The sequence below is a fragment of the Biomphalaria glabrata genome, chromosome 15 (genome assembly GCF_947242115.1).
Source record: "Biomphalaria glabrata chromosome 15, xgBioGlab47.1, whole genome shotgun sequence".
Taxonomy (NCBI): domain Eukaryota; kingdom Metazoa; phylum Mollusca; class Gastropoda; family Planorbidae; genus Biomphalaria; species Biomphalaria glabrata.
In genome coordinates this window covers 12,631,213-12,650,941 of record NC_074725.1, presented here as the reverse complement: position 1 = coordinate 12,650,941, position 19,729 = coordinate 12,631,213, and the positions used below count along the sequence as shown (strand labels likewise).

The 19,729-nt window shown below is 32.0% G+C and overlaps 1 protein-coding gene across 6 annotated transcripts in view; it reads left to right on the top strand.

Moving 5' to 3' along the window:
* Positions 1-19,729, top strand: part of LOC106055600 (probable ubiquitin carboxyl-terminal hydrolase FAF-X) — a 35,708-nt gene that overhangs the window by 8,461 nt on the left and 7,518 nt on the right. For 3 of the 6 annotated variants that reach the window (XM_013211918.2, XM_056013222.1, XM_056013221.1), the window contains 37 exons: positions 740-853; positions 2,044-2,160; positions 2,575-2,725; positions 2,863-2,950; positions 3,326-3,377; positions 3,665-3,736; positions 3,894-3,997; positions 4,315-4,432; positions 4,553-4,866; positions 4,973-5,210; positions 5,471-5,608; positions 5,793-5,913; positions 6,003-6,130; positions 6,829-6,983; positions 7,627-7,864; positions 8,811-8,936; positions 9,069-9,235; positions 10,227-10,338; positions 11,433-11,488; positions 12,115-12,199; positions 12,486-12,632; positions 12,839-13,049; positions 13,161-13,279; positions 13,459-13,593; positions 13,838-14,001; positions 14,981-15,154; positions 15,681-15,822; positions 15,985-16,070; positions 16,182-16,273; positions 16,881-16,995; positions 17,097-17,240; positions 17,358-17,473; positions 18,044-18,222; positions 18,419-18,510; positions 18,758-18,899; positions 19,331-19,421; positions 19,545-19,717. In XM_013211918.2, coding sequence (XP_013067372.2) covers positions 740-853; positions 2,044-2,160; positions 2,575-2,725; positions 2,863-2,950; positions 3,326-3,377; positions 3,665-3,736; positions 3,894-3,997; positions 4,315-4,432; positions 4,553-4,866; positions 4,973-5,210; positions 5,471-5,608; positions 5,793-5,913; positions 6,003-6,130; positions 6,829-6,983; positions 7,627-7,864; positions 8,811-8,936; positions 9,069-9,235; positions 10,227-10,338; positions 11,433-11,488; positions 12,115-12,199; positions 12,486-12,632; positions 12,839-13,049; positions 13,161-13,279; positions 13,459-13,593; positions 13,838-14,001; positions 14,981-15,154; positions 15,681-15,822; positions 15,985-16,070; positions 16,182-16,273; positions 16,881-16,995; positions 17,097-17,240; positions 17,358-17,473; positions 18,044-18,222; positions 18,419-18,510; positions 18,758-18,899; positions 19,331-19,421; positions 19,545-19,717 — 5,016 coding nt within the window. The remainder of the gene's footprint in view (positions 1-739; positions 854-2,043; positions 2,161-2,574; positions 2,726-2,862; positions 2,951-3,325; positions 3,378-3,664; positions 3,737-3,893; positions 3,998-4,314; positions 4,433-4,552; positions 4,867-4,972; positions 5,211-5,470; positions 5,609-5,792; positions 5,914-6,002; positions 6,131-6,828; positions 6,984-7,626; positions 7,865-8,810; positions 8,937-9,068; positions 9,236-10,226; positions 10,339-11,432; positions 11,489-12,114; positions 12,200-12,485; positions 12,633-12,838; positions 13,050-13,160; positions 13,280-13,458; positions 13,594-13,837; positions 14,002-14,980; positions 15,155-15,680; positions 15,823-15,984; positions 16,071-16,181; positions 16,274-16,880; positions 16,996-17,096; positions 17,241-17,357; positions 17,474-18,043; positions 18,223-18,418; positions 18,511-18,757; positions 18,900-19,330; positions 19,422-19,544; positions 19,718-19,729) is intronic. The other 3 variants (XM_056013224.1, XM_013211919.2, XM_056013223.1) reach the window with 3 other exon arrangements.

Here is a 19,729-nt window from a genome sequence, read left to right as displayed (position 1 = left end):
CCATAAAATTAAGTCTGTTTCCCTATATATTTAGACTGGACTTTATTTAACCCCTGCAAAATTATTCAATTTATTTAACCCCTGCAGAATTATTCAAGTTAGATTTAACCATCACTGCTTCATCCCAGTGTTTGTTTATAGATTGTAGATCTTCTTTGCATGTTGATGTTTTGGATTATTTTTCATGGTTACCTTGGAGTGATTTACATTTAAATTTATATACATATTTCTCTGGGGGTGTGATGGTTGAGTGCTAAAGTGCATGGCTTGCTAACCCATGGTCTTGGGTTTTAATCTCAGTGTAGATAGGGACTTAGAATTTCAGTTCAACCCTGAGTCCATACAACTATAATGAGTACCTGACATTAAATCATTTAACTTACTTTTGGTGTTCTATGATCTGGGAAAGCATTGTTTTTTGGGCTGATCACATGACACTCTTGTTAACCATTGACTGCTGAAATAAATGACCTTTACATCATCTGACCTATAGATCAGAAGGTCTGAAAACAGTACTTTTACTTTTCTTTTTACACACTGCTCTATAAATAATAATATTGTAAAATATTTGAGTTCTACACATTTTTAAATGTTAGTTATAAAAACTAAAAACTCTAGCTAAGCATAGATCAATTAAAGATTATTTTTTTTAAAGCTCCTGCTTTTGCTCATAATCAGTAATATATATTTAGTAGTTTTTGTTGATTTGATGTTATTTAAAATTCTTGTCTGATTGTAGGTGCTGACACTGTTATGGAACCTGGCACACAGTGATGATGTCCCTACAGACATCATGGATCAGGCTCTAAGTGCTCACTACAAGATTCTAGACTACAGCTGCTCGCAGGTACCGGTGAGAACGTCTTCATCACTAATAGTATTGTCTTTATCTTTCTGTTTTCTCTTTTCTTGTGGGGTTTGTTTTTCTTGTTGTCTTTGAGTTTCTTTCAGTCTTAATTTTTTATTATTGATCTTGTACCTTTTCTATTGGTCATGATCTTCGATCTTATTTTAATTAATAAATGTTCTGCACTGACCTGATTTGAAGCTAAAAAGAGCTTGAGGTTATAGACATCACTCTAATTCAAGCATTCTTAAATTCATTAGATCGACAATTATCATGTTTTATAAGTAGTAAATTATTTTCCCCCCCAAAAAAAGATTTAAAAAATTTTACATTAGAATTTCATATAAGTAAACAACTATAGACTTTTGAAATGCAGATTTGACCATCACAATTTTTAAAAAGTACTTTTAGAGTTTAAATCCAATTAGTGCTCAAACTTTGAAAAAAAAAAAAAAAACTTTTTTTTTATAAGATCTAAGTTAAAGAATTTTATGTAAAAATGTAGAATTTTAAAGGATTAACCTAAGTTTCTTTTTGAGCCTGTTGCTACAGCAAGCATTTGAATAGGAATAGGATCTATGTGTGTGAAACATTCTACAGTTGTTTTGTGTACACATAAAGAATTTGTGAATAATAAAAGATGCTTGTACCTAATTGATAATAGAGAATTATAAAATTTATTTTAAAAAGGTTTCTTTATTTAAATTTATTGTTAATTAAATAATTTAGCGCATGTGCATATTTTCAAGCATCCCTTCTTTATGTCTTCTTTTTCATTCCTTACGGATAATAAAGATTATTATTATTATTATTATTAATAGTTATTAGAGAACAAAATTAATGGAAATAAAATTATGTCATTGGAATTAAAATTGCATTTTATTACCTATTAAAAATCAATCTACAAAGTAAAGTTACCATCATTTCTTTGTTTAAAATGTTTTAAATGTTGGAAATGTGATAAATTATTAATTCTGATAATTTTGCACAATTTACTACACCTCAATAAAATTTGATAGTCATTTTAATTAAAATCAGAATTATACCAAAGCAAATAATCATAATCAGTTGACTTATTCTTTATATGAGGAAAATAAAGGTAAAATTATAAAATATGTTTGACATCATTCTTAGATATCATTAAGCTTCTATCTATTTATTTTTGTACAAAGTTTGCTCTGCTATTTCTTCTTTAGGACAGAGATGCTCAGAAGCTACAATGGATCTCAAAGTTTGTAGAAGAGTTGAAAAATGATCAATGGGTTTTACCAGCATTGAAACAAATCAAAGAAATTTGTACACTCTTTCCTGAGGTGATTACAGTGTTCAATCTGTCTGTTGCAGTCTTTTTAAAATACTAGTTTAGATATTTTTCATTGTTAAGTTTTTGACTTTTAACATAATATTTCATGGTTAAAGATAGGGAAAAAATGTTCATGGTTAAAGATTAGGAAATTCAATATTTAATTTAAGTAATTTAAACAAAAAAGTTTTTTGTAGCATAACTTTATACATTTCAAGTAGAGAACCTTTTTTTAGTAATCATTTTTAAATGAAATTGGAAAAGTTAGTATATATACAGATTTGTATGTACAATTAAATTTGAATAGTTTCTCAATGTTTGGTCCAATATGAGTCAATGTCTTAAACCTTAACTCTTTGTTATCAGTGAGTAAAGGACAAACTGCAATCTGTCTCCTCTTTCTTTCTTATTTGTAACTGAACAGGCCCCACAGAACTTTCCTCACACCCAGCGTGGGGCACACATGTACTACCGCAATGGTGTTATTGGCCAGCTGCAGAGCCAGCACTCCATAGTCATGTTGGTGTCACAGAATCTGTCAGCGTACATGAATAAGCAGAGGGCATATGCCGAAGGTATGATATTGTTTGTATTATCTACACATATCTCCTTGTCAATTTATTTGGGCAATACATTAGAACTTTTGAACTAAAGTATGTGTCAAATCTACAGGATGTTAGTAACATTTTTTGTCCTGCTTTCTTATTAACAGCACATCCAAATGAAGATCCAGCAACTATTTTACCTGATGGTCGATTTAATCACAATATGCAAGTGGCTGAAAGGCTTAGGTTTCTTAGGTAGGTAGTTTCAACAATTTAGTATACATTCAAGAAAAAGTAGTTTTACTTACTTTTACATACTTTTACATACTTTAATCTATTCATAGATTTATCTCAACAACATTTTTAATAGTATTTGTAAAAAAAAAAGATGTTAAGAATAGAACTAATCCCTTCAAACAATCATTAACTCATTCTAAACAAGTATTGTAGCTGGTGTGCTTGGCATTCCCTCCACTTTTTTTTTTTTTGAAGTCAATGACTTAGTATAATTGAAAATCACTAACTTGTGTAAATAACTTTATTAGCTCATATCCACAAGAACAGCACATCAATTATTAGATCTTTTATTTTCCTACCTAATGTAATATATATGCAATGGTGTCTCCACAGGTTTCTGCTCAAAGATGGGCAGTTGTGGCTTTGTGAAGCTCAAGCTGGGCAGGTAAGCATATTTTATTGTTTAAAAAATGTATCAGCTTGTTTTTTTTCTTCTGTATATCAACTTACCTTTCATTGAACACATAATATAGAGTTAGTGTGGCTTATTGGTAAGGAATAATTGAAAGTTCAAATAGTATAAATGCTTATTGCAAAATATTTCATTTAGGAAATACTTTGTTGCTATATGACAACAGTTTGTATTTGTTAATGAAAATGATTTTTTTTTTCCATATATTTTTTTGCAGTTGTGTTGATGAGGTATATTAAATTTTTTTTTAACCTTGGCAGATTTGGAATTGCCTTGCGGAAAATGCTATTTATTTTTCTGACAGAGAAGCTTGTTTCAAATGGTTTGCCAAGGTAAAAATTTATCATTTTTTTATGAATAGTTTTTATATCAATTTATTTTTTTCTATGTGTGATTTTTTAAACTGACTATAATTTTAATAAATTATTTTTTTGAGCCCCCACCTACAAAGATTAAATAAAAATGTAAAATGTTTGTTGTACTATTTAGTTGATGGGTGAAGAACCTGATTTAGATCCAGAGATTACGAGAGATTTTTTTGAGAGAAACATTCTTCAGCTGAATGCAGATCTTCTCACAGAGAATGGAATGAAGTGAGTTTTCTTTTTGTTAATTAACCCACATTAATCCCAGGATCCTTTTTTTTTTTAGAAATAATTCCTCTGACATTTTAAGGACATTTGTTTAATTATGATTTTTTAATTATTACACTATTTTATGACTCTTCCCTTCCACTTTTCATTTGTTTAATTGATTGCTTTTATACACTATATATGGGTAAGTGCAAGTCATTAACAAGTTACTAATAAATGTAGTGGAAGCAAGTAGTTGAGGTACATAGTTATTGTCTTGAAAACATTAATTAATTGCATGCCTTATATTGATAACGTTTATTTCTTTTCTGAAATAGTTGTTTTGAGCGTTTCTTTAAACAAGTAAATCTGAAAGAAAGTAAATTAATTGCCAAGAGGCGTGGAGGTTATCTGATGGATGATATAGAATTGATTGGTTTGGACTATCTCTGGAAGGTTTGTGCAACAAATTTACACAGTACTGTTAGAAAAGAAAATAAGCCAAAGTATTTTTTCTTGTAATGCTTATGAAAAGTCCAATATTTCTCTAAATTTCTTTTGCCATCATTAATTAAGGTTGTATTGTGGAGCCCAGAAGAAGTGGCTGAGAAAGCAGTGGCCTTGTTAAAAGACATTTTTACCAATCTAGGCCCCCGGCTCCAACAGAAACAAGTAGCTATTCATGAAGATATGATAACATCCTGTATTGACCGCCTGAAGGCAGCCTATGATACTGTCAGCGTTCTGGGTCAAGATACAGATGATGCCAGTAAAGGGAGAGTCCTGCAGGAAACTGCTCGCATGGTGCGTGTTCTAACTGTATTGAAGGAGTACCTAGCTGAATGTGATGAGGCATATAGAGAGGAAAGAACCATTTTACCACTTAGCAGGTTTGTGTTATGGTTATGATTAAAAGTTATTGTGTATCTATTGACAGTAAAAATTTTGGTCAAGTTTAAAACATTAATTTGTGTCTTAAAAATCTTGTGTGTACAGAACCTGTAGGGGCAAGGTGATGCTGTTAAAAGTGCGATTCCCTAGTCAGAATCGCCAAGGTGATGACATAGAGATCTTGTCTCATTCAAATGAAACAGTTGGTCAAGTCAGAAGGCAGATTCTCCAGAGAGTGAAGGCGGCTCCAAATATCAAAGTGGAGCTTTATGTCAATGCTGAACAAATAGATGCTAGTGAAGACAAGAAACTTATTTCCTCAATAAACTTGAGAGACAAAATGGTAGGTCCTTTTTGTTTTTTCAAACCACTTGCTGCTCATTTATATTTAAATGTTTAATACATATTTTTTACCATATATTTATTTTAACCTCATTTGTGTTAAGAGATTTTCATATATGCAATAAAATGTGCATCCTTTGATGTGTTCATTTTAAACATCATGAAACAATAATGTTATTTAGTTAAGTAAAAAAAAAATGTCCTAATTAGTAACTTATTTCCCAATTCTATCACTCAAGTGTCAAATCTTTTTTGTACTAGATTTTGACAGGCAAATTAGTTCAAGTAGGAGGCAATATGCCCTCTAGTCCAGACAGCAGTAGTGATAGTTCAGTAGGATCTCCACATAATCAATATGATGGTCCCAACCTTGAGGCTGAAAGTGCTCTACCTGGTGTGGTAAGGATACTTTTAATCATAAACAGTCATTTATGAAGGACTTTTTTTTTTTATCATTTCACTTATGTTCAGGGTATTGTTGTTTTTGTATGTCATGACTACATACCCCACCACCCCCATCACAGTACATCTTCTGTTGAATTTGTCAATTTTTATTCTTATACTTTTATGTCTTGTGTTTCAGTTGATGTCGCAGAAACATGAATATTGCAAGTTCTTATTCCAGTTGTCCGATCTTGGTTGCCAGTTACAGGAGCCCAAGCTGCGAGACACAGCTAGAACTGTCTTGAAGATAATGCCAGCTGGTAGGTACATCTCTAGTGTAGCTGATGTTGGTGAGCCAGTAGACAATTTCATGCCACTGTGTAAAACATGTATGTTGTCTCTGCCATAGATGTCCACACAGTCAAGATGTTTACCACATTCTGTTTGGATGGGGCGAATTCTGACCAGCCTGTCTCTGGTGATCTGGAAACCATGTTTTTTAATAATTCCCCAACACAGACGCTGTATAACATTGAGGTAAATCCTGGGTTTTTTTTTTTGCTTGTTTGATTGTAGGTTTACATTAGTTTCAGTGTACTGCCAAGATAGGTTCAAATTAGTTTCAGAGGAGAGTACAACAAAAATAAATGCATTTTAAATAAGTCTCAGTATTTTGTTCATACATATGTGTTTCTGATGAAATGGGAAGAAAGTTATTATAATTAGTTTGCAAATAGTATCTATTACAGTACTAAAAGCAAATCGATTTGTCCCTTTTCTCCTGATTCCTTTAACCATGCTAGTCTTTAAAGTTGATTCTTGGCTGTGTCTGTTTTGGGGTCTAGAACTTCTCTTAGATTCGTTTAAAAGATAAATGTGAGAGCTGAAGTGAATGGAATATCTGTATGAACTATTGTTTTTCTTAACAACATACATTTTTTTAAACAATGGACTGCTTTATTTGTTTTTTATTTGTTGTTTTCTTTAAAAAGGCATGCTTTAATTTGATATTATTCTGGAGTATAGCTAGTGTACCAGCAATCTTCTGTGGTGTCTTAAGTCTTTAGAAAGTAATAAAAGAATGTGTAGGTAGGGGACATCTAAAAAAATGTTTTTGTCAACAAGGTAATTGATTCACCTGATACTAAGTATTTTATTGCTGTTTCACAACTTTATCATTTCAGTATTTTGTACTTAACATTTTTAACATTTGGATTTTTGTTTTTGCTTGAAAGGTCTGCTATGCACTTCTCATGCCAAGTTTGGATCCAATGTGTGAAGAAGCTTTTGATTTTCAGTATAACTTTGTGCTAAGTGGTGGTATCCATTTAGCTCTCAACATGCTGACCAAGAGCAACTTCTTGAACAAGGCAGACCTTCCAACAAAAAGGTATGTACCTAATTAGATATTTTCACTTTCTGGGATATGTTAACTTAAACATAGCGACTTTGCCTTGTCTTTGGTTTGGCTCTTTTTGGAGACACTAATATTGATATGTAGGAAGTTGATCTTAGTGCTGGTAACATTATCGTCTGGTAAATGAAAGCTTCACATGTTCTGGGATCTTATCTTCAATCTGATACATTAAAGAGCCTTGTGCTGTGTTAATTTTAATCTACATTATAACATAAACAGACTTAGAAAAGTTTAGTTGAAATAGCTTAGAATTCACCTACCATATCACCTACCGTATTCCACTTATATTCACTAACCCCTAAATATGTTTTTTCTGTCTCATCATAGATGGGTGTAGTTTTCTTGGACAGAACAAGAATGAAAGGAAGCCAATAGTTACTGTTTTGTTTTGACTGTCACTAACTGTTGTTTGTTTTTTGTTTTTTATAGCTGTCACTTAGTTTAGACTTTACATAAATGTCAATAGATAATGATTAGGGCATACTGAGATGATAGGTCAGGAAGAGGAACCTTAAAGAATAATGGCTGCACAATGGATGTAATAATAGACTTAATGTTCATAGCTAGACTATATTTTTACACTACTTCTGATCAAACTTTTAATTTTCTATTGCAGAGCCACTTATCAGACTGTGTTAAAAATCAGCAAGATGATGTTGACTGTGCTGGGGCATGCTAGGGTTCAGATTGTTGCAGATGCTGTCAGCTCTGAAGAGAAGGCTGCTACCTTGACACAGAAGCAGCATGATGAAGCTGTGGCCCTTCAGCAAGCACTGTTGCAAATTCACAACATTGAATCTGAACATTGCATGAGAAATGTGGTATCGAGGCTAGGAGCTCAGCTTGCTGAACAGGTTAGATTTATTTGGAAGATTTTGAATAAATTTTGTGAATCAACTTGAGAGTGTTGGAGAAAACTAAGTTAACATTTTTTTCCCCATTAGCTTTTGTTAATGAAGTGATGTTTCAAGGTAAATTCTACCAGATCTTTATTTAGCAACTTCTACCAGCTCTTTATTACTTTCTAAAAATGTATCACCTTCACCTGTTCAAAAGTCAATGCTGTTCCACTTTCTTTTATCTCCCTTCTTTTCTCCTACCAGCCAGATTTAGTGTTTTATTACTTAATATTCTCTTCCTTTTCTGTCTTTTGTCCTTTTTTTCTTCCCATGTCCTAGTACTGTTTCTTGTTTGTTTGTTTTTTATAATGGTCCTCATAAAACTCAATTACCTTTTCAATCTTGAAGGTTCTCTCTGGTCTCTTTATATGATATCTTTAAGATTTCTAAAACTAAGAGCTATATTGAAAATCTGATTTCACAGTAGTTTCATCGTTGTAGAAACTGGTGCAAGAGAAACTTTTGGTCATCTTCAAGCATGGCCTTGTATTTAATTAATAATGCACATAACATGTACATGCATATGATTCTTTTAAAAACAAGGTAAAAAAAAAGGTAGTTCATGTTTTATCCAATTTAAATTTAAATAAAAATAAAAACAACATGCACTATTAACATTCAGTTCCATTTAATGTCTTAAGTGTGCTCAAAATTGGTACAAATGCTGTGTATGGTCCTCAAACAGCATAGCCTTTTGTTTCTAGAAATAAATATGCATATTCTTTTCAACTGTTTGTAAAAGGCAGTTTATTTTATTTATATTTTATTATATATATATATATATATATATATATATATATATATATATATATATATATATATATATATATATATATATATATATATATATATATATATATATATATATATATATATATATATATTCTTTTTTTTTCCTTAGGCCATTGGTATAAGTCCAGATTTAAACACAGTCAAGGCCATTATGAAAATAGCTTGGTCAGCAAGTGCCTGTAGCTTCCATCTTTTGCAATCCTCTTATGAAGATATTCATTCAGCATTTGAAAAGGTAAAAAAAATATATATATAAAAAATACATACACGTTGTAATGGTACAGAGTTAAGAACAAATGTATTTGCTTGCATCAATACAAGGCTTTGCTTCCATGTCCCACTGAAACTGTTTTTGTGTATGTTTCAGTCGAGAGAGGCTGGTCCATCAGACAATGAAGATATTCTGGTTGCAAGAGAGGGCTTGGAAAATCTAACAGTGTGTATAGCTCTGAGTCCACCAACACTAGACCAGCTTGATAAAGAAAATGCATGGAAAGATTTTATCATTGACCTTCTTCTGTTGTGTAAAACAAGGTGAGTTGTATGCCCCTGCTAGACATATTTTTCTTCTTTTTTTTTTTTTTCCCATATGAAATGATTGTTGTACATTACTTAGGCCAATAACAGATAAGTGCAGAGTTGTTAAGCAGTGACACAAGTTTAGCATTGGATGAGATACTTTTAATGGCATCATTAGAAAAAAATGATTTGATCCCATTTCTGAATATACTTTTGTATTTTTTTTCGAGTATTTTTAAATGTTGAAAACAAAGTAAAATAAACGCATTTTTTTTTTTGCTTGTACAGTATTAAGCCAATGTAAAAGTGTTTTGATAATTATGCTGAAGTCTTAATCAATTCTAATTTTAGTCAAGAAGTATGCCACTGATTACTGGTGATTCTTTTTCTAATTGTAGAACTGTTATAGTGAAATCTTTGTTTTTTTATGACTTTCCTCAGTATATAGATAAGTGTTTCTGTGACAGTGCTAATTACTACTTCAATTATTATTATTATTATTATTAGTTTTTTAAATTGCTATTTATATAACTTGTATGCCTAAGTTGGGTATCAAACTCAAGCCCTCTTGATGGGTAGCCTCTCAGCCACCCATTCTACTTGCAGAAAGAAAATGTACATCTCATTTATTTTATCTATTTATAGACATTGTATAAATCATTCATTTTACCTTTAGTCAAATGTTTTTTAGCACAAATTTTTTTATTACATTTTATTTTTATTCAAAAGACGTATCAGAATCTGTGCTGCTGAACAATTTTTAAAATGTTTTTTTATTACATTTCTATTTCAGCTGAAGCATCAGAATCTGTGCGGCTGAACAGTTTTTTCCAAATGTTTTTCTTTATTACATTTGTATTTCAGCAGAAGCATCAGAATCTGTGCAGCTGAACAGTTTTTTCCAAATGTTTTTCTTTATTACATTTGTATTTCAGCAGAAGCATCAGAATCTGTGCAGCTGAACAGTTTTTTCCAAATGTTTTTCTTTATTACATTTGTATTTCAGCAGAAGCATCAGAATCTGTGCAGCTGAACAGTTTTTTCAAATGTTTTCCCGGTGTAGTTTAAATCCTCGCAATCTCAAGTGGCTTGTGACTCTTCTTTTTACTAAATTAGAGGTAGGTGTCAACATTGTTGTAGCTATTATAGGATTTGGGTTATTCTATTTAAAAAAAAAAAGAATTGGAAACTTCTGTACTTGCCCATTTTTTTTGTAATCATACGTTTTATGCTTGACATATACATTGAATTTTTACCTTATGTTGTGAACATTGATATTCTAAGATTAGACATTATGGCAAGGGCCATATTAGAATTTCTTTGTATTATTGTTAAAAATATAATTAATTGGTCTATAATATATAAAAAAAATATATTATAATTTCAAAAATACATTAATAATATAAATAATTATTTTACAAAATGATTGTTCATGAAATCAGTTTTGAGCTATGATGCAGTTAGTAATGAAGACTTTATTGTGGGCCTGAATAAAATAACATTCTAGAGAGCTGCATGATGACAATACATGTAACATATAATATTGGCACTAAGGTACAAAGGTTATTGAGAGAAGATGGTGAAGAAAATATGGTGAAACAGTGCTACTCAGGACTCACCTAAGTTTCTGCATATTTTTTTTTCAGCTTTTTCTCTCAATAATCTTGGCACCTTAGTGCAGCTCTTCTTTGTTACATGTCCTGTTTATTTATCATTTGTTTAGCACTAATGCTTCAAACTCTATTTATTAATGTATGATTTATGAAGGTTGTCTTGCAATATGTTTTTTTTTTATATAATTGACTAATGAATCCTGCATATCTTAATCACAGTGGGCTCAGAAGTATTTTTTTTTTGTGTATATAAAATGGAATGTGAGGGACTTGTCTTTTAACTCTAGAAAGTTTACCTACATGTTAAGTTGAGGGGTTGCATGCAGTGGTGGCGGTTCCCTTACTGTTAGTGGCAATACTTTGTAGGAATATGATGGCTGGGTGAACTAGATGGTCATCATGTTGATAACTGAAATTCAGAAAGAGGAGTTAGTGAAGAACCAATCTCTCTTTTAGCAGACATCTGCGTAAAATCCTTCCCTTTGCTCAAAGTCTTGAATGCCTTTGGCACTCTTCTGAAGGTCTCTTAAAAGAAGAAAAAGTAGCAAGTGAGTTTTTAATGCTTCATGACAAAATGTTTCTTTTTCTTTTTATTATAGACAACAGTCAAAGATAATGCCAGACAGTCTCATGAATATTTTAATCTGTTATGCAAGTAAGCTTAACTTATTTTACTTTGTTATGCAAGAAAGCCAACCTTAACCACTACTGTGACAAGACTTGACAGTTGATTTGTTGGCTATTGTATAGAAGTGTTACTTTACCAGCAATATCAAAATGTTATTGACGTGATGCTTTTATACTGTGTGCATGTATGAGTGTTGAGGCTTAGTAATGGTTGAATAAAAACATGGTCTACCATGTTCTTTGTGGTAACAAAATAAAGGCCATTTTGACATACCTTTGAAGTGCTTCCTGCACATGGTGAAACTAAGGTGCATGACTAAGATACTTCCTAACTAAACAAACTTCAGTGCTAAGCTGTAGTTTGGTACAGAATATAGAAACCAAAGTGTGTGGACAGTAAATTGATGAAGTGTTGTGTGTAATTATTCATGTAAGTTCTCTAAAATGTTTAGTCCAACTTGCAGAAATAAAAGAGCTGTCTTTCCATGACTTTTTCATCGTGGAGTCCCGCATAGTTGGACAACGAAGAGAATTATTTATTCAGCATTTAATTCTATGATGATATGAAGCCTGCTTTTTTCATAATACTTGAATGTATCAATGTAAAAAAAAAAAAGAAGCATTGCTTGAAATTGTCCACTTGTTTACTTTCAGGTTATTGGGTCATGCATCAAAGGAAGGTGCCATGACAGTAGAACCACAATTAAATAATGAAATTACTTGGTTGATGGATGTAAGGGTAAGTGAAAGCACAGTAACTTAAAGTGCACTTCTGACTGCTTGTAAAGTTTCCATGAGGAATTCATGGAAGTTATTGAATTCTTCTATAGTTGTAGATTGCATCCATTAAATGAGCTAATCTTATTACACATTAACATTTTAAAAGTATATTTACACATTTGGTCTATTAATATAAAACATTGTGAGTACACTAGTTACATGTTTATGCATGTGCAATTGTAAGATAACATATATAGTCACAATGTGTTCTCTTTCTCCATCAATGTCTACTTGCTATGTTTCAGAGTCAGTGTATAAAATGTGGAGAAACTCAGGTGGATGATGCTCTACTAGAAGGACGTATGTGCATCACAAAGGAGCTGCTATCATTCCAGTCATCAGAGAAAAAGTTCCAAATAGGTTGCAAGAGTGGAGGAGCTGAACTCATTAAGGTCTTCTATCTTTTGTTTACATGCTTTTTGAATTGTGAAAAAAATATTAAACTAAACTAAAATTATATAACAAAATTTGGTACTTAATATTTTGCAGTATGGCACCTACATGTCATGTTGTTTTTTTTCTCACTTCTAGAAGTTATTTTGAGATTTTATATTTCCAGTATGTCATTTTAATTTGTTGTTTTTTTCCTCACCTTTAGAAATTAGTGGAAGATTTTATATTTCCGGCATCTAAGCTTGTAACTCAGTGTCGCAAAAATGATGCAGAGTTCCCAGCTGAACATGCAGTTCCTGTGTGTTCCAGTACTCATACTGTAGTGGCTGCATATGACCTCCTTGTTGCCTTGTGTATGGATTGTGTTCAGAATCTACAATATCTAGCCAGTTTGATTATAGAGATGTATTACACTGGTATGTTTTAAATCTTATTTTGTCTTATCTGTTTACAACAAAAAAATAAACCAACCAAAATGTAACTAAATGTAAAACTGAATGCTTAAAACTTTCTTGTAAACTCTCCAGATAACCAGCCTGTGATGGATTGGGAATATGTGCCATTAGTTGGGCCCAGACCCCCTCGTGGGTTTGTTGGTTTAAAAAATGCTGGTGCTACCTGCTACATGAACTCAGTCTTACAACAAGTAAGTGAATAGTGTCAACATTGTGCACTTATGTAGATTGAAATATCCCAAGTCAATATACACAAATATATACACAAGTATAATTATATTGTTTTATAAGTCTTTTTAGTTTATTTTTGTTAGTGTGGCTGTATTTTATCATCACTATTTTCTAAACTAGTGTTGTTGTTTTTTTGTAGCTGTTTATGATTGAGCCCATTAGAAATGGTATTTTGGCTGTGGAAGGGGCTGCAGATAATGTAGAAGAAGAGATGCTACAAATTGAAAAAGAAAATAATATGTCTGTGGGCAACAGTGAAAAGGAAAATTCCATGGTGAGTTGTTTTTTTCAAATAATTATGACTGATTTTGTGACTCTCTTCCATTTTATAGATAATTTTGATGTTAATGTTAAAATATTTATTTGTTCCATTCCTACCAAATCTCAATATAATCAATATTTTTTCTTCTTTCCTATTAATTAGTTAGTAAATAGCATAAATGTAAGATTAATTTATTGTCATGACATTGGACAGACATTAAGTGTAAAACTACCAAATTATCATTGTTTTCTGACAGGCTGGGCAGGTGAAAGAAGAGGAGAGTGACAGCCAGGGGCAGACTAAAGATGAGAGGAAGTCCTACAACCTTGGAGTGCTGCGCCAGATCCAAGTGATATTTGGTCACTTAGCTGCAAGCAAACTTCAGTATTTTGTACCAAAAGGTTTCTGGAAACATTTTAAGTAAGTGTGTAAAGTCACTGAGATTTTTGGAAGGTCACTTAACAAACAAGAAAAACATTAAAAATACTTTATACAACTCATGGAGCTAGCTAACAAAATGTTCCATTGTTAGATTTAAAAACAATGGAAGATTTTTTTTTAGCTAGTTAAGAGGCTCCTACTTTACAAGAATGCTTAATACCTTACTGACTTAGACTTAGATCCTCCCGCGCCATTTGGCGCATTGGGCAGCAAGCTGTCTCCACAAATATTTGTCAATGTCTTCCCACCTGGTGTCCACTGCGGTTCTCCATGAAAGTGTGGCGCCAAGTTATACTAAGACGTCCCTGTTTGCATTTGCTTGTATTGGCCTCCATGTTACCACAACTCTAGGTATGGGTAGTTCATTTCGTTTTGAGAACATGTCCCGCAAACCTCTTGAGATACTGTCACAACCTTGCTAAGTGGTTGACTCCCAGTTCAGCATAGGATTTCCTTGTTTGAGACCCTATCTCTATAACTGACTTCTAAAATCCATCTTAGCTATTTTTGTTGAGCCACATTTAGTCTTTTCTCAATTTTAGCTTATGATTTCCATGTTTCACAAGCACATGTTGCTGTTGGGATGACGATTGTGTTAAGGCTGAGTTCCTTTCCCATAACACATCTCCAGTATCCAGCTAGACATGTAAATCTGCAGTTAATGACATGTTCACAGGAAAATCTGCTACATTATTTTAAAAAAATCAACAATGGAATTTAGTTTTAAAAAAAAAAGTTACCTTTCATTTTATAAATTAAATAATTCTGAAGAAGTCTGTTAAATCTTTCGAATTTAACTCACTGATCAACAGGCATGACTAGATTAACACATGAAATGCGTTAAGCTTAATTATCTTATTCTTCTAAGTAATGTCTGTAATATATAAGATAATGGCTGTTTAATTTGACCATCATATTGCATTGACTTTACTGGTGATGAAATATTTCTGATTGCTAGATTGTGGGGTGAACCTGTCAATCTAAGAGAGCAGCATGATGCTCTGGAGTTTTTCAACAGTCTGGTAGACAGTTTAGATGAAGCCTTGAAAGCTCTCAACCAGCCCAGTATTCTTTCTCAAGTCATGGGAGGCTCCTTTGCTGATCAGAAAATCTGTAAAGATTGTCCTCACAGGTAATAAATGGAATAATCTTGTTAATTTTTAATATTAAAATTTTTTGTTTTTTTTTCAGCATGTTGATCAAATATTTGTTAGTCCAACTTTTTAATTTGGTAATAATCTCTTCCTACACACATTTCTTAGTTTCATCAGCTCTAGATCTGGTCTTGCTTGACCCTTACACCCTCCACAAACATATTTCTTTGCTTCATCAGTTCATTATCTAGACTCATGATTGATGCAGCTCCTTCTATAAGCATTTCTTGTACATGATAATAATAACTTTACAAAATGTATGTTTAAACATTAAAATTTGGACTGAAACAACCCACAATTAATTGGAGTTGGCAAAGTTGACTGTGAAAAGTTCTTAGCTTTTCCAAGCACTTACAAATGAAAGCACCTAATTGATAGAAAAATTGGTACTTCAGTGATGTAGAATTAGGTATCACAGAATTGACCTGTTTTCTCAAACGAATAATTGTAAGATAACTATTCATTGGTATGGATAATGTGATGATGTCCTTGTGTTTTATTTAGGTATCAGCGTGAGGAAGCCTTCACCACATTAAATGTAGACATCAGAAACCATGCCAATCTGTTTGAGTCTCTGGAACAATATGTGAAGGGAGATTTGTTAGAGGGAGAGAATGCATACCATTGTGAAAAGTGTAACAAAAAGGTGAGTCACTACAACTTTTGAATTCATCTACTGTTCAAAGAGATATTCTTTAACTTATGGCTAAAGAAATGTCTAAAAAAAAGATTCAGGCTTAATTATATAATAAAATGATTATGATTATAGTAGTTACTAATTTCTTTATTGAATTATTTTATTTTATAGGTGGATACAGTTAAAAGACTTCTAATACGAAAGTTACCAAAAATTCTCGCCATTCAGTTAAAACGTTTTGATTATGACTGGGAACGGTAGTGTATTTTCATTATATTTTTGAATTTTTTTGTTTTGTTCATCATACAAAATTTTATTGCTAATTGTTGATAAATAAATAATTAGTTTTTTTTTAATTTGTTCTTCAGGGAGTGTGCAATCAAATTTAATGATTATTTTGAGTTTCCTCGGGAACTCAACATGGAACCTTACACAGTTCAGGGATTAGCTAAAATTGAAGGTACATTTTTTTTGGATGTGTAATTATTTAAATTATTTACATTTACAAAATGCAAGTGTATATATACCAAAGTTTGTTTATATCTATAAATATGAAAATCTTCACAAACATGTTTTTTTTTTCCTTTAGAGTTTGTTTTTACAATATAGTGTGTTGTCTTCTTGACAATTATTTAGACATGCTCCACAGACCCTTTAATTCTGTAATTAGAAAGAATGAGAATTACAAAATGACATTTAAAATAATGTTAGTTTATTAGTAAATTCAGTTTTCTATTATGGCTTGCCTTATACGCTGAGCTATGGACATCAACCCAAATAAAGTTTGAAATTTAAAATAGTTATGAACATTTGATTTTGACTAAAAAAAAACAAAAAGAATACTGGAAAGACTTTTGCTTTATTTTGATCTAAATACTGTTTTGAAGATGAGAAGAGTTCATTGTCAGACCATATTCTACCACATTGGGAATTTATCTTCAGAATTAATTGTGAATTTATCTTCAGGATTAATTGTAACTAATGCCTTTGATAATGAACTAAAAACAATGATGTTTTGTTGATGTGTTTGAATCATCTCTACAATACTATTCCATTATTCAACTTAGGTGAAATTATAGATGAATTTGATTCAGCTCAGAGTACAAAGTATCGACTGGTTGGTGTTTTAGTCCATAGTGGACAGGCCAGTGGTGGTCATTATTACTCCTACATTCTTCACAGGTAAGTGTGGTTATCTGTGAAATGTTAATAGTACTTTTAATGGAGCATAGTTTACTGTTGAATCAGAGAATGGGCTCTAAGTTGAAATGTTCATTTTCCAGAGCCCCGGGTGAACCAATAGCAAAATGGTACAAATTTGATGATGGAGATGTGACAGAGTGTAAGATGGAGGATGAAGAGGAAATGAAAAATCAATGTTTTGGTGGAGAGTATCTGGGGGAAGTCTATGATCATATGCTGAAACGGTAGGACATCAACAAATTTATGAAACAGTCAATGGAAAGTTTATTAAAGAAACATAATTGCTGGATTAGTAAGACTGGAAAGAGCAGTTCAAATGTTCTTGTACTTTTAATTTTTAGCTCTGCATTCCGACGCCAGAAAAGATGGTGGAACGCATACATTCTGTTTTATGAAAGGTTAGACGAAGCCAATGTGGTGGAGGACGTCAGTAGAGATATGAACAGTCTTTCACTAGGTCAGTACAACTATTGTTTGTTGTAAGAGATGTCATGTTTTAAATGTAATGGTTTCTTTCTCTTTCAATTAGCTGTACTTGAGGAATTCAACTTTTTAAAAGTTAGTTCCAAAGTGGCATTTCATGTATCACCAACTTATATCTACCAAGTGGTTTATATGGGTTTGTCTTTATTACTTTAACAAGTGATGTGATGTCCAAAAGCTAGAGTGCAGAGTAGAACCAATAAATGAAATTTAAGATTATCTAAGCATTACACATAACAAAACATTGTAATGGATGAAATATGTTTCACTCAAACATTGCATGTGAAGTTAACATCAGAAACAAAGGAAGTTTTGAATGTATACCACATATGGGCTTTACCATACTTTCTGTCAAAAATATAAACATCAAAATTGTAACCTTTCTTAGGGCAAGGCTCATTAAGGTAACATTTAGAGTACCTGACTAGCTTAAGATCAAAAGAATGACCAATTTGAGTGTAATGAAATTCTGTTTTTTTTTATGGTATTTGAACTTAAGTATCAACACTATTGTTTTGGTGAACAAAAACATTTCCTTCTACAGCAACCAGTTCCCTGCCCCCTATCAAAATGCCTGCAGCCATTGAAAAAGTTGTAAGGCGAGGAAACATCCGGTTTATGCATGAAAAAAGTCAGTTTTCTAGTGAATATTTTAATTTCATGAAGAAGTTAGTGATGTGCAACCAGTACCTAATAAACCAGTCCCTTCTGGAAAACAAAATGGTGAGTACAAATAGAATAGTAATTTTACATAGTCCAAAGTGTTATCTTTCAACATTTCTCTTATTATGGTCTTCATTTTCTCTCATTTCTCTTTGCACATTTGGTAAGTTTGAGTATCAAGCATATCATTATTTATTTATTAATGAATGAAACATGTATTGAAATTGACATTACCTCATTTTTTGTTCTATTCCAGACATCAGAAATAGAACAAATCTCAATGATTAGTATTGAATTAGCTTCAAAATTCTTATTTAATGTGGGATTTAAAACCAAGAAATCCTTAAGGTAATTCCACTAACCTAGAATTACTTAGTTGCTATATTGTTATTTGAAGAGCATTTCATCTCAGGTTAAGGTCTATTTTAAAATCATATGGCTTTAGTTTCTTGTCAAGAAAGTTCTCCTAAGGTCACATCAGAAATATCTATATGCATATATAATTAAGTGAAACTATTAATAAAATGAATAAAATTAATGTTCAATTTTGAAAGTGTGTGTGTTGTGTCCTTATTTCTTGTTACTTTGTCCACAGAGGCCCAGCTGGTGATTGGTCTGATGCCATTCATATTCATTTGCGTACAACCAAAAATGTCAGGTCTTGGTTTGCGCTGAATGTGTTGTTTAAAAATCCAAATATTTTGACAGAATATTTGCTGGAGTGTCCATCCTCAGAGGTAATTGTCTTCAACTTTGACTTGTGCAGACCTTTCAAATTAGAATACAGTTAAATACTAAAAAAGTTTAATTTAATTGGCTAACTTATGGTCTTTGTGGTTTGGTCATTGATTTCTTGCTAGATCAGATTAAGACTTAATTGGAGTTTTTTCTCACAATCACAAAGCTATTAAAGTTACCCCATTTGATCTAATGGTTAGAAGAAATAGTTCACCAGTTTCTGTGTATTTCTATTCAATCTGGATGTTGTAAAATTTAACTTGACACTACATTCTATCATAGAAATATATACTTTATCATGATAGCCATACAATACTGGTTTCCTAGGCTTTGCTCCCCATATTGATGGCTCTGGAGGGCTTTACACTTTTTTAACCAAATCACTTTATTTCTGCTGTTTTTTATTATACAAATTTTTTGTCTTTTATAGGTGCGTAGCACATTTGTAAAGATTTTTGTGATATTGGCCAACAATACTCTGTTGGATGGACCATGCCCCAATGTGATTGCTTCCCTTTCAGGTTTGAAACAAATAGTTTTAGTTTAGTCAGATTATTTGTAACTTAAACCATTGAATGCACTTTGACATGATTTTAAGTAATGATTTGTATTCTTCCCCCCCTCTCCACACTTGACTTGTGCAGTAGCTAATGCTCAGCTTGATCCTAACGCAACGTTAAGTGATCACTTGATTGTAGCAGCTCTGTCCTTGTTGAAGAAAGACATCTCAGAGCATGGTCGCCACCTACAACAGTACTTTCATTTGTTCCTGCTCTATCTCAACATGAGCCCAAATACTGATATCAATTTGAAAATTGTAAGTTTTGTC